Source organism: Hevea brasiliensis, chromosome 8 (genome assembly GCF_030052815.1).
Source record: "Hevea brasiliensis isolate MT/VB/25A 57/8 chromosome 8, ASM3005281v1, whole genome shotgun sequence".
Classification (NCBI taxonomy): Eukaryota; Viridiplantae; Streptophyta; class Magnoliopsida; order Malpighiales; family Euphorbiaceae; genus Hevea; species Hevea brasiliensis.
Window position 1 is genome coordinate 3,535,391 of NC_079500.1, and position 22,920 is coordinate 3,558,310.

A 22,920-nucleotide genomic window follows, 5' to 3' on the forward strand; every position below is an offset into this window, starting at 1 on the left:
TCAATGAATTTTGAAATGAAAGATATGGGAGAGGCATCCTTTGTGATTAGAATAGAAATATTCCGTAATAGATCACAAGGACTGTTGGGATTGTCTCAGAAAGCCTATATTGATAGAATTCTAGAGAGATTTAATATGCATAAATGCTCAGCAGGAATTGTTCCCATATAAAAAGGGGACAAATTCAGTCTAAATCAATATCCAAAGAATGATGTGGAACGTAAAGAAATGGAATTAATTCCTTATGCTTTAATTGTGGACAATTTGATGTATGCTTAAACCTGTACAATTCTTTATCTTGGAATTAATAACTAGAAAGTTGCAAAGAAAGTTTTATGGTACCTGCGATGAACTAAAGATTTCATGCTCACTTACAGGACATCTAATCATTTAGAAGTGATTGAATATTCAGATTCAGATTTAGTTGGATGTGTTGACAATAAAAGTTTATTTCGGCTACTTGTTCTTATTAGCTGTAGGAACAATATTATGGAAAAATGCCGAAAAATAGTCTATCATTATTTCATCCATTATGAAAGCAAAATTTATGGCACCATTTTAAGTTATAATTCATGCATATGGATGAGGAATTTATCTTAGGACTTGAGGTAGTTGACACCATTAGCAAGCCGCTGAGAATTCATTTTGATAATTCTGTAATAGTATTTTCTCCATAAATGACAACTTTGCCAAATGTACCAAGCACATGGAATTAAAGTATTTTGTTGTTAAGGAGAAAGTTCAGAAATGAAGAGTGTCTATTGAGCATAATAGTATTAATCTCATGATAGCATAATAGTATTAATATATAATGTATTGGCTTTGACAATCTGAGCTCATTGATGTATTTCTAATATACATTGAAGTGTTTCCTATTTCTCATGATTGTATACACATAATATTTTGAGTGAATGATAATAGGACAAGTCTTTGGAGACATTATTGTGGACCATGATGTGATAAACTTATATCCATTATGCACCTACTATAGTAAGTTGCTAGTATTGTAGTATATGGAAGGAAGCATGTGATTAGACAATGTACAACCGCCATAACCCATATTTAATAATTTATTATAGGAAGGTAATTATAAAGTACATTATCAAAATGATTTGTTCATTTTATGCGAGCCTAATGTTTATTTTATTAAAGTTTATATTACCTAATTATTGTGCCAAGTGGGAGAATGTAAGATTTTATCTGGTAATTAATATTACTATATTGGCCAAAATCAATTCCTTTAATGAAGCGCAATATTAATTGATATTTACTTTAATTAATATAAATCCTAATTATACAAGGATTACTTTAATCGAAGTAAATCCTAATTCTAATTGTATAAGGATACTTGATGGACGTATCAGATTAAGTCTTAGATATATATATATATATATATACATGAGCTGGTCCTCTCTCTACCCATAAGGTTACACACATTCTCTTTCATAAAGTTAGAGTATTAGGGTCATCTCAAGAAAGTCTTCCATTGCTAAAGTCTTGTGTGTAAATCAAGAAGTGTCAAGAGGGAGAAATCAGTTTGTTGAATCAAAGGGTCTCTCTCAATTACTACTATGACTCAAGTAAAACTCCGTATCAGGTACGCTTTCTAGATCTGTGAAAATTCATTTGTCCAAGATCTATTATTAGGGTGATAGTTGAATCTTACGTTTATGATTCACATTATGTTTATGATTGTTATAATCTATTAAGATTTATTTTACAGTGAATTGATAGTTTAATTCTTTGAGTAATTTAAATAAAATATTTTTAACGAGAGCTCAAATTTGACGTGATAAATAAAATAAAATGAAAAATAGTATGCTTTTTTATTTTAAATTAGTGAAGCATTCAATATGTAATTAATTCTATTTTAGAAAACAAAAAATTAAATATAAATTTTAGTTAGATTCTGTTTGTTTTTTTGAAAAATATTTTTCATATTTTTTAGCGTTTGACACTCGAAAAAACATGTTAATGGAAAATATTTTCTTAGTTAAAGGAAAAATTAAGTCATTTTAAAAAAAATTACTTTCTCTTTTAAAAAAAAGAAGTTATTTTTTATTTTTTAATTTTTGATAATCTGATTAAAATGTAAAAATAATTTAATATATATATATATATATATATATAATATTAGTTTAATATTGCGACCAAGTAATAAAAAATATTTTTCATAAAAAGTATTTTTTACATATAAATTATTTTTTTACTAAACAAACGAAACATTAATGTGAAAAGAACTTTTGTATTTTTTTTTCTTTAATTAATGTGTAAACTAATTAATGAAGTCTTCGTCTACTTTTAATATCATAACTCTTAGCTATTATTAACATTTCACATGTGAAATCATCCATAAACTAATGTCTGTAACTAACTAGCATGTATAAAATAATGGGAAGAAGATTATTGACTTAAAAGATGAAATAAATTATTCCAAATTATAAATAAATCATTCCAATGGCAGTTGTACCAACTTTTTCTTTCCTCTTTAAAAATAAAATAAAATAAATAAACTATTTGATTTACTATTAGTCTTACTTCAACAGAGATTAAACCAGGCAATTTTTTACTTTATTTTAGGCTACTTAATTTGGGTAGATTTCTAATCAGCTTAAATCAATATTTAATTTGTCATTTTGTTTATGTGTTGTATAAATTATTTATTATTTTGTTTTAATAATATAATTTTATATTTAATTTTTATATTTTATTTTTAAAAAATTATACTTAATAATTTTATTATCGATAGAATTTATGATTAAGTATATAAATTAAATGCAATTTTTTATTACAATTTCTAATTATTTATATGCCTATTAAAATAAAATAAAATATTTATTTTTAAAATGTTATTTATTATTTTCCTTTAAATATTTTTAATAAAAATAATAATATAATATCTCATATTTTTTATAATAATTGATATTATTTTATATTTGATAATATATTTTTTTGTATATCATTTAATTTTAAATTTTAAAATAAATTAATTAATATATTATATTTATTATTTTTAAAATTATATTAATTTAAGTTATTTAACATATCATGTGGCAATTTTTTAAAGAAGTCAAGTGACTTACTTTTGTAAGTCATTATATATATATATATATATATATATATATATATATATATATTCTACCAATATCCCCATTCCAATGAATCATGATTAATTCTGCTCACATGGGGCTGGTCCACTAAGGGGTAAAACACTCTCAATGGGCATCGTCTTAATTTATGAGGTTCGATCACCCGACCTCGATAAAGGGATAAGAGTATCCAAACACTCACTGATTATAGATATATATATTTTAGATCCACAAAGGATGATAAAAATTTTGTGATAACTTGAATAATTGCATTACATTGAATGTTAATATGCTTGTGATGGGAAAATAATATCATAATATTTGTTTGATACAACTGTAATTTTAATTAGAATTTAAATTTGAGAGTTTACGATTCCAAAGATTCAAATACTATTAAACTAAATTCATTTAGTATGGTAGTAATGTAATAGTATTGAATTAGCATAAAACTTATGAAGTCTTGGCCTACTTAAAAATAATAATAATAATAATTTTGGCTCATGTTCATGTACAATCTAAATATGAATGTCTAGCAGAAGCACATGACTTGGATTGCTTGTTGGTAATAATATCATAGTATTTAGTTAGCATAAAACTTATGAAGTCTTGGTCTACTTAAAAACAATAATTAATTTTAATTTGGTTCATGATATGTTCAATCTAAACTGGAATGTGGGCATGACGTGAATGGTTAGTTCATGGAGGCTTCCTTGGCTCCGTCTATATAAGGAGGCAACTATTCTCTCATTTGCATCCCAAGTAAGAATCCCAAAAAATTAGGCAGAAAAACAAAAATCTTAGTTCAGAACTTGAAAATGTCTCCAGAAAAAGAGTCCACAAAAGTGACAAACGGAAATGGGTCTTCCTCTTGGTGGCCATGGTTAAAGTTCATCGTACCCTCTGTGCTATTCTTATTACTTGTTATGACAATAACAAGAGAGTGTGACACAGTGGAGTCGATGAATGAGAATAGTGAAGGAGAGAACATACAATGGCTCGTCGATTGGATGAAATCGCAAGAACCCCAGAAGAAGTTCAATCTTCGGTGCGAGAAAGAGTATGACGAGGCAAGTTCCCAGGGTTGGAAACTACGATGCACGACAGAGTCAGAAGCTGAGAATTCCAAACAATCTCAGTGGTTCTCCCTTCGATTGGATGATCCAAAAGGAGACCAAAACCAATCGGGCAATTCTCTTTGCTGTCGTCCTTGTGGACATTCCACAACACCCAAATGTCGCATTGTTATTAGCCTTAAGAGATACCTTAAAATTTACCGATGGGTATTCCCTAAAGATTCTACAGACACGGTAAACGCACTCTTCATCTTCGCTCTGAAAAATGGAATACACACACACACACACACACACACACACATATATATATACACACATATACATATATGTATGATTGTTATTTTCTTGTGATGCATTTTTGTTGTTTGATTAGGATGGAATTCCTGAGAAACATGAGAATGGAACTGTTCCTTCTGGCCTGGACTGTAAATATGAATCGGTAACTATGAGTCGTCAGTTCGAGTACGAGTTGAAACGGATGTTGCAACAAGAGCTTCGGCGACTACAAGAAAATGCTTCGTTCCAGAAATTGTCTGGACCTTGTCAAACTAAATTCAAAAGTGAATTACATGAAGACTTTAAGACTAATTTCCAGAACATATTCAGTGAAGCATTTCAGGAAGCATCAGCTCTGATAAAATCGACAGAGTCTGCAGAAGTTAAATTAGCTCATGAATCGCCTGAAGGAGAAACAACTTCCCAGGTGAAACTTACTGCTGAAGTTGAGCAAAGAGAAGAACAGGTATCATATTCAGCAACTTCTCATATGTCTTCAACTACTGTATCCAAAGGTAATTTATCATGTTTTGATGTGCAATTTGAAGATTCTTAATTATTTTAATTTATTTTGTTAACTTTCTTTATTAATTTCTTTTTTTTTTTCAATATTCATTGTAGGGGTTTCAGAATGATAATCTTTCGAGTTCTTCATGATCAATTGGCGGGCTAGACATATGGATTTGATTGTTATGAATTTTAAACAAAGAATGAGAATGATTTTGTGCTTCCATAAGGCATATTATTATGCCAAACTATCAATTTATGTAACTTTAGGAGGATTTTAATTGTAATAATTTTGGAATTTATTAGTTTCAATGTCATCTATCAATGTTTCATACGTTTCTTTCTCAATAATTACTTTAAAATTTTTATCTAGACTATGTCTACTGAAATAAGAATATTTTATCGAAAAAATCACTATTTTAAATCAGTTAAAGACAATTAAAAATTAATTTTAAATAAATTTAATATATGTTTTGATCATAATATGCCACTTTAAAACAGATAAATTTGATATGTTATGTATATGACTTATTTTGTAGATATTTTTTTATGAATAATTACAAAATTATATCAATCTAATTTAATTTTGTCAATTGAATGAATAAATTTAATTTAACATAATATATAATAATTACTTGTAACTTGGATATATTTTAATAAAGAGCTTATATTTGATTAATCCTCAACTACCATTGAAGTAGAGAGGCAAATTCAATTATTGATGGAAGAAAAGGGTGCATGAAACAACATGAAATTTATCAAGATCAAAAGCCAGATAATAATAAAGAGGGAAAACAACATGGAGATTAGGTTTATAATCTCCTTATTGATCATCGTCAAGCATATCGCTTTGTGACTAATTATAATTCTTCAACAGACTAATTAACTTGCTGAGCCATCAACACAAAGCCATTGACCAACAAAGAGCTTGTCGCAGTTGAGATTGGGATTAATGGAATCAAAGAAGGCAGTAGTCAAGTTGAACATCTGTGTAACAGAAAAACAAGTGTCTCCACTGATCACTCCATACACTGAGTCACACTCTGGTGTTGCTGTCTTTCCTGTCAATCCTACTGCTCATACGATCAACAAATACAATTACGGTAGCGAGTCATATTGCAATAATTACAGTAAATGAATGGATAAAATATACTGTTATAATAGGCACATGAAATTAAGAAACACATAATTACAGAAACACGTCATAAAAAGAAGAAAATGAAGATACAAAATTTTTTGTGATTTGATTATAAAGTCATATGCGGATAAAACACGAAAGAAAATTTTACTACTATGAAAAAGAACAAGTTACATTCATTCAAAACTCTCCGAAACTTGGCAAATTTTAAGATGCACTTAGTGCATTAAAAAATAGTGAATAAATTTGTTGCTCACATAAATTCAGTTTTTCTATGAATTATGGATGGTGAGACCTACATAAGTATGAGTAATGATGCACATGCACTTAGAGTACATAATAATTTCTTACAAACTCTAATTCCAATAGGTTTACCCCACAAATAGAATATACAATATTGCTTATAAAAAATGTAAACAATATTTATATTGATCCATATTGACTCATGCCCTCAAACATCACAAATATTTTATTTGAATCACTGCAGGCTTTTCTAGTCAGATCATAATTTAAACCCATGAAAGTGTATTGAAAATTTCATATCACATTATAACATATAGAAATTAAGTTTAATTAACAATAACCAAATAAATTAAATATAGAAAGTAAAACAAACTCAAGAAAAATTCTATGAACTCACTGCAACATGTAGTGATTCATTAAACTTAGGAGGTCATGCATACATAAATAATGCAGTTACTCAAGCAGGGAAAGATATCGAAGGGAATCTTACTGCCAAGCAATGATCGGCTTTCAGCAATGGAGGCAATGAGGAGAAAAGAGAGGATGACAACCAAGTTGATAAACATTGCTGTTTTGGTGCTTGCCTTAGCCATATCTTCCTTGATTTCTATTTATCTTTTCTCTTGCTTCTATGACTTTTATGATATATATCGAGAGCAACTCTCTTTCTGAAGAGAAATGTCCCTTAGACACTCTATTTATAGTAGAAACTCAAACAAGAAGAGACAACAACAATGATGAGCCAAGAAACTATAATATATATTAATCTCAGTTAAACAAGAGGCCGGCTAAACTGTTTGCAGCCCTATATGATTGATATATAATCAACTTTGGTTTATTTTCATACGAAATTTTCAATAAAGATTTCAGGCGGATTTCACGAGAACAAATTATTGGATCCTCATATCTAAAATCCCTATGTTAATATCTCAAATTGATTTGCGACCTGAGTAATTACTTTTTATAAAACCTTAAGCACTACTCCCCCTTAAGCTAGTTTTTGAGAGGTTAGTTAAGCTCGATCATTTTTATTAAGATGGTATCAAAATCTTCCCAACCAAACTAATGTTGAGCCCCTCATATAGTGTTTCATGCTCCAATTTTTTTGGACGGGGTATGTTAATATTCTATATTGATTTCAGATATAGATAATGTGTCCCTTATAAAACCTTGGACACTCTTCTTTCCTTCGACTAACTTTTAGAATGAGTTAGACTCAATTTGTTATAATAAGCATGCAAATCTAAGGCATACACGTAAATCTAAGGCATAAACACAAATCGCACAATCACATAGTATTGAAAAGAGAAGAAGAATAACATAGGATTTAACGTGGTTAAACTTCCACAAGCAAGACAAGAGAAAAAGTTCCACTATGATGAAAATAGCAAGATACAATCAATCAGAGCTCTTAAACCCTAACCCCAGTATATTTTCCGAATATCTCACAACTCTATAGTAAATGGTAGAATATTACAATATTTATAATTGATCTGCACTCCTAAGGAGATCAATAGTGAGCTTCGGGCCCGGGCCTATCAGCCCGTGTCCTCTGCTACCATCACAGATCTTACTTTTTATCCCAAATCGAGTCGCAATGCTAAACTTTCGGGTCGGGTCACAATTCGGATGCATAAAAAAAACATATTCAAATTTCAAGTCACAAAAATAACACAAATCCATTTTCTGAATACCTTTTTATCCCTGCAGCACTGGTTTAAGAAGTATTGAGCTTGGCCTGCAATGACCAGCCTTCAAATACAAGGCTCTTGCACAAATATACATGTCTATCTATCTATATATTTGTTCGAGTTTGTTAATTTAATTATATAATTTTTAAATTATGGATTATTTTAAAATAAAATACTAATTTTACTAATTTAATTTTAGACAAAATTCATTTTAATAGAGCAAGTCAAACGAATTAACTTTGAATCGACTCATTTAGTCATGGAATTGACACCTCAATTTTATTTATCGTCATGATTCAGATTATTTTGAAATCTATACAAAGTAAAACAACTTATGGTTATTTTAAATTAAATGAATTCAAATAAAGTTGATAGACTATTGTATAAAAATTACAACTTCCAATATGAAATTGCATCCCTTTAGAAGATTAGAAATCCAAATTAATCTCATTTGGTAATTAATGTGGAAAGGTATTTGTGATTGTAAAGCATCTTGACATTGGTGTTTGAGCTCTTATTGGAAAAAATATATTTTTTTAATTATATTAATTAAAGAGTATTGAACAATAATTTAAAATTAAATTTTATAAGTTTTAATTATAAAAATATTAAAATAATAAAATTATGTTTTATCAGTATTTAAAATAATTAAAAAATAATAATTTTATCCTCAAACTTCAATGCGAAATAGGCACTAAAATAAAAGTTTAATCTAGTAAATGATAGTTAGATTCATAAATAAATAAATAAAATATGGTTGAAAATTTATGTGAAATTGATATTAAATAATATTTTTTTATAAGAAATTCGAAAACAACTCTAAAATAAGAATTTTTTTTCCCTTTCAACCAAACATAATACTTATAATTTTAATTAATTAAAAAACTTAATAATTATTAAATTCAAATATCATATTTCGTCAATGAAAAAGTCTCACTAAGCAATAAACCAACCTGAGATATGTATTTTAATTGAAAAACAATTAACCAAACCCAATTGCGAGTGATATTTCCTTATAACTAACCTTAACTTCAATTAGCCTAAGAAAACATGCCATATTAAACTGTGGAAAATAAATTTTTGGAAAAGAAAGAAATTGTTATAATTTAAACACCTCTCTCTAAAATTCTTTTTTTATAGAAACTCTCTTAACTTCAAGCCAAGTATGAGTTGGTTATTTCTTATTGGCGACAACTTCTCCCTCCCTCCTTTAGATTTTTTTCTTCTTCTTTACTTTTCTTGTATTTGCGTTTTTATTTTTCCGTGTTTTTTTCAATAACTCTAAGATTTATTCCCTTTTGGAACGGATATTGAAAATTTGTTCTCAGATCTATTCTGGTAGCGTGGTCTGTTCCTCCATTGTATTAATGTATATTGGCTAGAACATATCTGTGTATATTATATGCATCAAGTTCCTGAAAAATAGTCTAGATATGAAAGATTCAAAGAGTTTATTTTTTCATCCAAATCAAACAATGGACCAATAACTACTTAGAAGATTTATATATTTTGTGATATCATCTTCAAGCAGAAAGATCCAATATTATTATATTAAAATATCAACAAATTTTATTATTTATGATAGTAAGTAATATGTCTGGATCATGGTGTTCTAGTGCAATATGTTTCTTGGCTCATGATTCTAGTTCCTATAGCTAGTTTTCTAACTATAGTTATATTTTAATAAATTATTCATCTTATTCAAAAAAAAAAAGTTTTTTTTGTCTAATATACACAAGTGTAGTCTTGCCTCTCGCTTAAAATTTTAATATTATTAATGACTTTGAAAAAATTTAAATACAATTTATAAACCAACAGATATATATACCTCTTAGCTATTATTCACATTCCATGTAAATTCATCAAGAAAATAATAACATGTAAATTCCATGACATTTTTTTCAAAATCATTTTATTAATATTGCATTTCCATTTTTAACAACTTTTAAAACTTGATTCACCATATATTAGTTAGTTCAAGATACAAATAACTGAGACCCATGTATTTAATAAGTGGATCTAAAAATCAATTTACGCAGACTCAGTTCCACAACATATTCAGTGATGCATTTCAGGAAGCATCATCTCTGGAAAAATCAACAGATTCTACAGAAGATAAATTAACTCATGATTTGCCTGAAAGAGAGAATTTCCCAGTTGCAGAAATGTACTACTGAAGTTCAGCAAAGAGAACAACAGGTATCATATTCAGCAACTTCTCATATGTCTTCGACTACTATATCCAAAGGTAATTTATTATGCTTTGTCGTGCAATTTGAAAATTCTTAATTGTCATCCCTTTTAATTTATTACGTAGACATGTTTTCCCGAGCCTCTCTCTAAGATAGTGCCCAAATCGTTACGCCTTTTGTGCTGGTTGGAATTTACCTGACAAGGAATTTCACTACTTTAGAACCGCTATAATTACGGTCGCCATTCACCGAGGCTTTGGCCACTGGCTTCCCTTGTCATTAGGTCACCAACTTCCTTAACCTTCCGGCAGTGGGCAGTCATCAGCCCCCTTATATGGTCTTACGACTTTGTGAAGACCAGTGTTTTTGATATACGGTCACTAGGACTCTTGTAAGTTAACTTTTTCTATTAAATTCTTTTTTTTTTTAATTTTCTTATATAGAATGATAATCTTTCGAGTTCTTCATGATCATTTGGAATTCATTTCACAAATCATTTGTTTGTAAATGTTATCCATCTTTCCATTTGTATAGTAATGTATCAGCCAATGGAATTTATGAAGATAATGCCTATAATGAGAAATATCTGCGAGGTTTTCCTTGTTCATATGCTTGATCAAATCCTCAACTACCATTGAAGTAGAGAAGCAAATTCAACTATTGATTGAGGAAAGGGTACTTCGTACAACTTGAAATTTATCAAGATCAAAAGCCAGAAAATAACAAAGAGGGAAAACAACATGGAGATTAGGTTTATAATCTCCTTATTGATCATCAACAAGCATATCCTTTTGTGACTAATTATAATGCTTCAGCAGACTAATTAACTTGCTGAGCCATCAACACAAAGCCATTGACCAACAAAGAGCTTGTCACAGTTGAGATTGGGATTAATGGAATCAAAGAAGGCAGTAGTCAAGTTGAACATCTGTGTCACAGAAAAACAAGTGTCTCCATTGATCACTCCATACACCGAGTCACATTCTGGGGCTGCTGTCTGCCCTGTCAATCCTACTGCTCATATGATCAAAATAAACACTTAGCAAGTCAATATTGCAATAATTACAGTATATGAATGAATAAAATATAGAGTTATAATTTGCACCTGAATTTAAGACACACAGTACAATAGCATACAGTAAAAAGAAATGAAGAAAATGAAAAACACATTCTATATTCACGGATAAAATATAGAAGAAAATTATACTGTAATAAAAAAGAATAAGATAATAACTCTCAAAACTCTCTCTAATTTTAGTAGGTTGATCCAAACTCTCTCAATTTGCAGAAATAAGCAAAATATACAATATAATTTGGACCCACAAAAATAAATTCAAAGTTTAAAACCACATCATAACATATGGAAAGTTTAAATTAAAATGAGTAAATTAAATTAAACACAGAAAGTGAAACAAACTCATGAAAAATTGTATAAATTCACCACATGATGTAGTGATTCAGGTCATACATATATAAATAATGCAGTTGCTAGAGCAAGAAAAGATATCAAATGGAATCTTACTGCCAAGCAACGAACGGCTTTCAGCAATGGAGGCAATAAGAAGAAAAGAGAGCATGACAACCAAGTAGAAAAACATGGTTGTTTTGGTGCTAGCCTTAGCCATATCTTCCTCGATTTCTTTTTATCTTTTCTCTTGCTTCTATGGCTTTTATGATATATATCGAGAGCAACTCTCTTTCTGAAGAGAAATTTCCCTCAGTCACTCTATTTATAGTAGGAGCTCAAACAAGAAGAGACAACACCAATGATGAGCCAAGAAACCGTAATATATATTAATCTGAGTTAAACAAGAGGCCGGCAACACTGTTTGCAGCCCTATGTGATTGATATATAATCAACTTTGGTTTATTTTCATACCGAAATTTTCAATAAAGATATAAATTTAGGCGGATTTCACTAGAATTTGGATTGGGTTCAAAATCGAATTGGTCTAATTCATGATCGGAATCGAATTAAAGCTCTATTGACTTGATTGAGATTGGTTTTCTCTTATCTTCTGAACCAATAAAAGCTCTATTGACTCGATTGAGATTGGTTTTCTCTTATCTTCTGAACCAATTAAAGCTCTATTGACTCGATTGAGATTGGTTTTCTCTATCTTTTGAACCGAATATTAACTAAATCGGTCTGATTAGATTCAAGTTATCTCGAGCTGCAAGTTACATTATTTTGAGTGGTAAAATAATTCGAGTTTCCATTATGTCCTATATAAAAATTATTTCATGTCATTTACAAATTACACAGCATCTCAAATTAAAACATTAATTTGTCAGGAATGTTAATTATTTTTTTTTTTAATTCTCAGGTTGAAATTCTAATTGGTGGGATCACTCAAAATGATTGATTTTGAATTAAGTCGTAAGGTTTGATCTTTGATTTTGTGAATAATTTAAATTCACATTATTTTAAAGTTTAAGATTACTCCATTAATTGCCATTCCATTTTTAAGAAAAGTAGATTATATATTTTTATATTATTAAAGTCGCCTCTAAAATTGAAATAAAGAATAAGAATGATTTTGTAATTCCATAAGGCACAATATTATGCTAAACTAACAATTCATGTAACTTTAGGATTATTTTGATTGCAATAATTGTGGAATGTATTAGTTTCATTGTCATCCATCAATGTTTCTTATGAAGTTTTGAGCATTGGTTTATGAAGGGAATAGCATGGCTTGCAGTGACCAGGCCTTTCAAGTACAGGGCCTGGCCTAGATATATATGCCAACCTATCCATACATTTTTTTGAATTGTGGGAGGGAGATTAAGTGCTTGTCTGGTATTGTGGTTAAAGAGCTAAAATATATATATATATATATATTGTAGATGTTATTAAAAAAATAATTTTAAAAAAATTATTATTTTAGTGTTATTATGATTAAATTTATCTAACTTAATTTTAAATATTTTTCAATCCTCTTTAAGTAATATATTTAAGCTTCATTTATTTAGCAGAAAATAACATATAAATGAAAATTTTTTTATAAAAAATATTTTCTAAAAATATATTTTTTTTATGAAAATATTTTTTATTATTTATTTGTAATATTAAATTAATGGTATATACTTATATCATACATGCATAAATATTTTCATATTTTAATAAGATTATCAAAGTTTAGAAAATATAAAATGATTTTTCCTTTTACAAGAAGAAAGTCATTTTTCTTTAAAAATAACTTAATTATTCTTGGTCATAAAAATATTTTTTATTGTTAAGTGTTGAGAAACAAATAGCAATTTTAACAATAATATCAAACAGACCCTAAGATTTTAAGCTCTAAAAAATAAACCTTTTTGCAACCACATTTTCTAATATATGCATTTTGAGTGATACACAGCTTTTTGGTCCTCTACTATCTCACCTATGTTGCTTTTTTTTTTTATTGATCCTTTAATAAACAAAGGAATAATTAGTGAATTATATAATAAAAATTGATTTCATAAAAATAATAAATTTCAAAGTGGATAAATAATGAGATTTGAAATTATGTTCTCCTTACTCATTGAATTTTCTTTATATATATAATTGAGTATGATTGAAACTCAAATTTAAGACATTACTTTATCAGAATGAATTTTTAAAAGTGAAGAAAATTTAATTAAATTGTTCTTATCACCCATGTTGCTGTTTTTAGAGGCCAAACTAGAATCTCCATCTATTATATATCTAGATTTGGATCACTTAAATGGTTACAGATAGGGAGAAGAAATCTGCATAAAGGGAATTGGTTGAACAAGCAAAGACAGAACTCTGTCCTTAGTCTCGCGGTTCTCAATCCCAAGCCCATCTCCATACTGATACATCCATTGTGCCATTCTAGCCAGGCTAATTGCTACTCCAATAAAAGTTTCTGAGAATGGAGAATCTGCAACCCTTTCTTTATTCATTTTCTTCCATGTTTCGCCAATTAAAAATCGAATGTGATCACGAGCTTTTGCTTCTGAAGCTCCAGTTTCATGCATGTAACATTGAATTGATTTTGGAACATCTCCTCTCTTTAATTCATCCTGAATGAATAATAATCAACAAGAAAAGATAATTTTAACACTAATCAACAGTGAGACATATTTCAAAAGAAAGAGGACAAAGAGGAAGGAGTGCATACTGATGATGTTCCAAGATCATCTGCAAGTCTAAGAATCATGGATGAGCTTTGAATTATATTGCAATACTCTTCCAAGCATGTCAAGGCATCATTTGTGATTGGAGATTTTACAAGAAAATAAGCATGGACTAGAATCACAGGAGCTGATATAGATATCCATGCGTTGTCGATATATTCTTGTAAACTTGGCGTATATCTACTGTGGTGCCACTTGGCCTCCACCTGGCCTACTGAAAATTTTAAAATGGGATAACAATGCAATTAGATGAACTACTATTAATACAATTTCTTTTATACTTTCAAAATTTTCAAGAATGAGAAAACTATCAGGATTTGAATTTCTTGCAATGCAAAGTAATATTTGATCACAATATTTAAAGGTTGCAAATTTTGACTACTTATCAAATTTAAAATAATCAGTAATTTGTTTCAATCTGAACTCGAATGATCAACTAAATAATTTGATTTAAAATAACTCGTTTGAATTGACTCAATCAATTCAAATTTTCATCTCAAAATTAAATGAATAATTTAAAGAAATTAATGTTTTATCTGAAATGACTTGTAAACTACAAATTAACCTAAATTTAACTCGAAATCTCTTTTTTATAGTAATTAGATGGATAAACTAAATTAATTCACAACTCAAAATGATTTAATATTGGAATTTATCTAAAACACTCACAATCTGAAATAATCCTAACTACCCAATTCAACTCATTTACACCTGATCGAATTGGGAAATTCTTAACCAGACCTGATTTATCATGGACCTAATAGATAGCCCCATCATGCATCTTTTATCTTAAGTTTATGGTAAATTAGGTTTAGGCAAGAAAAATCCATTATGTTGAGAATTGCTATTAATAAATAATCACGAAATTAGTGATCAGAGACAAATTGATGGCATGAATATTTCAGAATACTTACTGCTTTCTTCAAGTAGGGGATGATGTGAAATCCTTGTTCCTTAAGGATATCAAAAGCTATTTTATTTATTGAGTAATGGCGACAAAGGAAACATATCTTCATGTAGTCTGGAAGCTGCTCTATTGCATTAACATCCCATCTGAAATCACAATATAAAAATTATGCATGTTAATTATTGCTAATTACGATATATTCATTTTTCTATTCAAAAAATTAAATTAAATCAAAACAATATAGTTTGATTTGGTTTGAATACTTACAAGGTTGTTGTGAATAATTGTTTTATTATTAAAATAAATAGAATCAAACCATACAATAAATTATACATTTTGTATATATTTTAAATTAAATTGTTTATTTATCCTACTTATTTAATTTTATTGTAATAAAAATAAATGAAAATTCTAAATGTTTTCGATAAATATATATTAAATTATGAATTAATTAAGAAATCATATGATTATGATATTGAGAGAGAATGTGGGCGTTTCCAATCATTTAACTATAATAATAAATATATATTTAAGAGACTCGCGAATCTCATTTCTTATTATATAAATTAATTAATTAAATAAAGGCTTATTACATAAATTTCTCTGATTAATAAGAAAAGTTATAATTACATTCATGATATTTTATTTTAATATGCCCCTAATCTTTTTTTTTTCTATTGCACTCTTAATTTTTTTTTATATATATCAATAACTGCAATAAACAGTTTGAAATTTTCATCAACCGTTAAACTTTATCAATTACTATCAGCTTTTGTAACCTTAATCTCATAGAAAGATTTGATGTGAAATCAGTTATTACTTGTTTTAATTTGTTCGAAATGATTTGATGTAGTCTTATCACCATATTTAATATTTTTGTAACCTAAATCTCATAGAAAGATTTGACGTGAAATCAATTTTCTTCTCTTTGTTCAAAACGATTTGATGTAGTCTTACCACCCTATTTAATATTTTTGATACCCATTGGAGTGAATTTCAGGGTAAATTTTATTGTCCGTAATTGAATTTTATTTCATATTTTATTTTTATTGTTTAATTTTAATTTACTATTAAAAAATCTTTAAACTTTTTTTAACTCAAGTAATAGCAAGTTTTTACATTAAAAGTTTACTCTAAACTACAATATAACATTTATAAATACAATTTCAATACTTTTTAATTAAGGATAAATCTTCCACCTGTTTAGGAAGCAGATCATTGTGATGACATTAATATTTTTATATTAAGTTTAAATGATGGTTGAAACGGCTTATATGTTTTTTTAGTGTTAGAGGAAAAGAAGTAAAAGATAATTCTTTTTTTTTTAACTTAGAAATATGCTATAATAGGTTAGAAGTATTCTTGTAAAACAAAAATAAAGTTCAAAGATTTTTAAATAATAAATTAAAGTTAAGAGATGAAAGTGAAATTAGGGTAAAGTTTAAAGACAGACTATAAAAATTACCCATGAATTTCACTTATTATTATTATTATTATTATTTACAACTTCACTTATTATGTCTTTTGTTCAAGGTTAAATAAATTTAATTTAAAATTTTAGAATGTAAAAAGAGTATTTGCTTGTAAAATATATAATCTCATAAGATGTATATGAATATCTATATGTAGTTTATATATATATATATATATATATATATATATATATATATACAAGTTTAGCTTGGCTTTATTTAGTGGCTGAAAGTATGTCACTTCTTTAGCAATCTGACGTTACAGTCCTTACCCTCTCAATCCCTTATTTAAAAAAATTATATAAATTTATCCCTAAGCTAATTAGATAATGAAAAGTCTATTGCATTTTTTATATTTTATTATTTTCATATTTTTTATTTTTTTTTATTTTTAATCTATTACACTCTTAAATTTTTATTTTTGTAATTAATAGATATAATTTGTTGGCTTCCTTATTAATGAATAATTGAATAAATAATCAAACTTAATTTATTCATAAAATATATATATAGAACCCACTTACCTTTGAACAACATCAGTGAATAAATTAAGCTCATCCAAAGTGCCATACATCACAGATATCATCGATTGTTGTTATTAGTGCATTGGTCTTTGTGCTTATTCTCCTACAATAGCTGAATTGTGGCTCGAACATCACCCCAATGGTCCATAACAAGTTCTCCATTATCCTATCTCTGGCAAAGTCCAACTTTTCTCCTAAACCTGTATTCTTCCGCCACCTTTTTTTTGCAACAAGACAAACCAATATCATGAGCAGCCTCATACATTTCGGATAATTAAAGAAAACTTAGTCTATCACAACATTTCTAGACTATACATACCTTGACATGTATTTTAGATCGTCTTGATATGTTGCTTGCACATTATTGAAATCCAATCAAGCAAGTTCTTGCAAAAGAGGATTCATTCCTTGTTTTCTCTCGTATACATCTATAAACCATCTGGCCTCCAACCTTAGCATCCTCCAATGCATGACTTATTATCATGGATAAATTTTGGTCTTCGCTCTGTTCAACATACTTGTTTAGAGAAGTGGTTGTAAAATCTCTTGCAAATTTTAAGATACTTTCACCTTCTTCTGAAAGGAATGGTGCCTCATACAAAGATAGCATTCCCTCCCAATCCTCACATAGGCACATTTTGAAGTTTCCCATCTCATCTCGGAAACTATTAAAGATCTCTGCAATTCACTTTCTCAAGTTAAAATATTATTACTGATTTTGATTACGAATGTTGTGTTTGGGAAAGGATGAAAAGTGTCACAATTACTATTCTCTCTCCCTCTCCCAAATATAAGAAAAATTCTTGTTTAGATTAATTCATAAATATACAAAATGTACAAGGTAATCTATATGTTTATATTTTTTTATCTATAATAAATTAATTTTAGGGAAGAAAAATTCACAGATCAAAAGGAATATTACAAAATATGGAGCCCTTTCCCTTGTTTTTCATTTCATTCAATAAAGTTTGTTTGCTTATTATAAAAAATTAAAAAAAAAAACGCATTATTAAACTGTATTAGGTACTTGGAAAGTTATATAGTTTCTCGTCAATAAAATCAATTAACCCATCTTGGTCTATTCTAAATCACATTAAATAATGAATGATAATTAGTTATTAAAAGACTAACCCATTTTAAATACTTGGAAAGTTGGTTTATTGTCAGTACAATCAATTAGCCTATCTTGGTCTATTCTCACACTGTATTAGATTTAGATTTATTATATCGAATACAATTAATTAAAATAAAATTAAGAGGATAGTGAGAAGTTATTTACCTTGGGGTATTTTATATCCTAGTTATCTTAGGAGTCTAAATTCAAGAGCTGTAGCATACAAATTCTTCCTCATCTGTGTATTATTATAGCTATTATGGGTGTAAATGCTCATCAAGATTCTCTTTATTTCATCTTCAAAGTGGTAAGCTAATCCAAGCCTTTGCAAGGAATCAATTAGTTGGAGCTGATCCAAAGGATTCACAGCTTGCTTAAGCATCACCCTCACCTCTTCCTTCAGCTTATTGATTCGTTTTGTGTATACCTCTCCCTGAATAACAGTAATCTCGCATGTAAACGAAAAGAAAAGAAGAAGAAGAAGAAGAAGGAATGGCTATAGATATATATATACCCCAAATTCACTCTTCACTGACTGCACAAAATCATAATCCCAAATGGAAGGTTGGTAATTTGCAGATCCTCTCACAATAGTTTTCTTGTCAAGTTTTGGACAAACCATGCATCCACGAGGGCTAGAAATTTTGCCAGTTTTGGGTAATCTGAACTGAATGTGAGTTGTTGGTGGTAGTTCAGTGAAAGAGCAATTATTAGAAAATGAAGCAAATAATTGAAGGGCCATTGTGCTATCTTGATAATGTGCTTACTTTTCCAAGAGCTTCATGTCCTTATATTTGTGCAAACTCGAAAGATCTAGCGTGATGGTGAACATGCTGCAGCGCCATATGTATTACGTATCAATATATAATAGGTTAAATTGGTGAGATAAACACAGTTGGTCTCCTAGATAACATACAACACTGACTAGACAATGTACAACTACTACAAGTGTTACAAACTGTTGCGCTAAGGATTTACAATCCTTATGACGCCCCCCACAATTCTACCTGGTGAAGGATGAATTGTCAGCTTCTCACGCAAATGATGGTGTCTCATTTGTACGATGGTTTTGTTTTGTGAGGATATCAATTATCTGGTCATGCGAGGAGAGGTACTGCACTTTCAACTCTGGCTTTGCAACCTTGTCTCGCACAAAATGATATTCAACTTCTATATGCTTCATGCATGAGTGGAAGATGGGATTGGCTGATAGATAAGTCATCGCTCCTACGTTATCACACCACACTGCAGGCATTTCTTGGGGTTAATTACCAAAAAAGGTAATCAAAAACAAAATTTTATCAAAAACAGGTGAGTTTGAAATTAATTATCAAAAAGGGGTGAGTTGTGCTGAGTTGGATGGGCTGAGTGCAAGACGCTAACTATAGCGTCCGAATGAAAAGTTTGAAAGGAAAGCGTCCAGCTTTCAGCTTTCCTTTAAATAATAAAAAATTAATTAAAAAAAATTTAAATTAAATTAAATTTAAATTAAATTATAAATTTTTTATTATTATACTATTATTTATTAAAATAATATTTATATTTTTATTTAAAATATAAAAATAAAATAATTAAAAAATTAAATAAGAAGCTGAACGTTACTTATAGTAGCGTTCAGGTTTTCATTTAATTTTTTTAATTTTTTTATTATAATAATATTTTATATTTTAATTTTTTATTTAATTAAAATTTAATTTTAAATAAAAAAAATAATTTTTTATAATAAAAATATTATAATATATAATATTAATTATTATAATATTATTTATTAAAATAATATTTATATTTTATTTAAAATATTAAAAAAATTTAAACAAAAGTTGGACGCTACTTATAGTAGCGTCCAGCTTTTTTTTTTTTAAAAAAAATTTGAATAGCTTCCGTTTTTTACGATTTTTTTGAACGCTATTGTTAATAGCGTTTTGAACATTAAAACGCTACTAATACTAGCGTTTTTACGCTCTTAACTTTTCTCACCCTGATCAGGTAAATTTTTTTCATCACACCCAATTTTAGTAATTTTTGTTTCTTCCTCACCCTTGTACGGTGAATTTCCCCATTTCTTGAGACTGAATGGAAATATCGTGAAGCAGAAACTGTACCCAATTAAGTCACTTCAGTTAACACTAAATAAAATTTGCAAATTTGCTAGCTAGCAGCTCCAATACTAATTTAGCGAAAAAATGGCTCCGGGTGGGAATGTCAAAGAGGAGATGCCAAGGACAACACAGTCCGTATTGGTAATGTTACCGGAGGGAGTGCCGCAGGTGGCAGTGCGAAAGTTGGCAACGTTACCAGAGGAAATCAGTTTTTAGCACTTATTCAAGGGCTTGTTTGATTTAACTGTTAAACAGCGCAGATAGCTGTTATTATTAGTTGATAGTTGATGATAGCTGGTAGCTGATGATAGTTAATTTATGTTAAGTGTTTGATAAAACTATATTTAGCTGTTATTGTTGATGTGTGAAATGACAAGGATATTTATTATATAATTTATTTTATTATTTAAATAAATATAAAATTATAAATTTATTATATTATATTATTTATTTTATTATTAAATTAAAAATACAATTATCAAATTAATATATTATATCATTTATTATATTATTAAAATAAAAATATAATTATTAATCTATTATATTATATTATTTATTTTATTATTGAAAGAAGAAAATAATTAAATTTTTTAAAAAATAATTAAATAATTTAAAAAATATAAATAAAATAATAAAGTAATTATTATTATTGATAAAGAAAAAACTTATAATTAATTTTAAGTTTTTAGATATAAATAAATATTTTACATTTTATGTTATTAATAAAAAATATTTTAATAAAGTTGAAATGTGTTAATTAAAATGTTAAAATTATAAATGAAAAATATAAAAATATTAATAATATTAATTTTCGAGTTAAATAAAAAAAGATAATATGATCAAAATAAAAAATAAAATCAAATCAGCTATCAGCTGATAAGAAACAGCTCTAAAAATAGAGCTGATATAAACTGCAGCCGATGAATACCATATCAGCTATCCATCAACTATCAGCTTTATTTTTTAAAACTTATCAAACACTCTAGTTCACCTGTTTGGGTGTCTATCAGCTATCAGCTTCACCCAACAAATGAACCAAACACCCCTTAAATCAGTTTTGTTCGGTTAATTTGATTTGTTTCTAAATCAACCGTTGCAAGCTGAAAAAATCAATTGTATAAAAAAAATATCAAATTTAATTAATTCAGTTCAGTTAATCAGTTAGAATCAATTATTTCTCACTCACGTGGGTATGAGAAATCTCTATGAGAATCTACTGTACATCTGTCTTCCCTTTAGTTTTTCTAACTCTTCTTCTATTTTCTCTCTCCATTTTCCCAAAATAGTGTTAATATTAAGAATCTTAGAGAAGAAATTATAAATATAGATTTCATTAATAAGCTTTATCCCAAGGAGACAATTCAAAGATAAGTAATATATATAATATTAATCTATCACTATCTCCTTTTTTTAAAATTAAAATTTTATAAATTCCTTTTCATCAATTTTTATGTTTAAAACAAAAGAATTTAAACATTTTCAACTTAAAAAAAATTATTAAAAAAAAATAAAAATCAAGTATGATTATTTGAAAATTTAATTGAATTCATTTTTTACAAATAATTTTTTTTTCAAAATAAGATTATACGATTAATTCTGCATTTAATTCTAGGTTTTATTATCAATAATGCAGATTCTAGTATGACTCGCTAATTAGAAAATGTAAAATAACTAGTAAAGAATCCAAAAACATTTATCAGTATGGGTAAAATGTGCTTTATATTAAAAAAAAAATTACCAATAATATATTTTTTATACAAAAATTTATTTATTAACGAACTTTTAACTCATTCATAATATAATTATTTTTAGGACCCTGAGATATCGAGTTCAAATCTAAATTAGAATCAACTGAATTTAAAAATCATTTTGCAATTTCAAATCATAAGATACAATTTTTTATTTATAATGAGTGATATGAATTACTTGATGAAAAATAAAAATAAATCAAATTATTATGATGATGTATGTATTAAATTAAAAATTGAAAATAAATACAACAAAGTTTTTGTTGGGAAATTTTATTTTATTTTCCAATTCAAATTAAAAATGAAAGAGGGATATTCATGAAATTACAGCAGTCACTTAAGCCTCCAAATTGCTCAATTAGGGATAATCTTTAGTCTGAGAATTGAGATCTTTGGAAAGAGTATATCCAGATACCAGAATTTATGCTTGTGGAAGTTATATATCATCTGTGGGGAAATAGAATTCATGTTTCCTGTTGATGGTTGTACTTTATTCTTGTTGATGTGGAGGTTCCAACTTCCAAGCAAGCCATGATCTACAGCTTAAGAGATGTAGCAAGAGAAATGAAGGAGGTTACAAGCATGAAAACAACAAAGGACAGTTCCTGTGAATGTGGCTGGAATTACATTAGCAAGCAAGGTTGAATCAGGTTTTCTTGTTCAAGAAATTTCATTCTGCAGCAGAACCTGTCTGTGTT

At 27.9% G+C, this 22,920-nt stretch overlaps 1 protein-coding gene and 1 pseudogene across 1 annotated transcript; one reads left to right on the forward strand and one right to left on the reverse strand.

The window, feature by feature from the left end:
- Nucleotides 1-4,531: 4,531 nt before the first annotated feature.
- On the forward strand, nt 4,532-5,279 carry LOC110647665 (uncharacterized). The gene is made up of 2 exons (XM_058152013.1): nt 4,532-4,953; nt 5,069-5,279. Exons 1-2 carry the CDS (start codon nt 4,608-4,610, stop codon nt 5,071-5,073), a joined length of 351 nt encoding a protein of 116 aa, XP_058007996.1. The 5' UTR covers nt 4,532-4,607; the 3' UTR covers nt 5,074-5,279.
- Nucleotides 5,280-13,926: 8,647 nt separating this feature from the next.
- On the reverse strand, nt 13,927-19,117 carry LOC110634300 (terpene synthase 10-like; annotated as a pseudogene).
- Between the last annotated feature and the right edge of the window lie 3,803 nt (nt 19,118-22,920).

Excerpts from the sequence above, each read along its gene's own strand:
- LOC110647665 (XM_058152013.1), top strand. The coding sequence starts at position 4,608 with ATGAGTCGTCAGTTCGAGTACGAGTTGAAACGGATGTTGCAACAAGAG.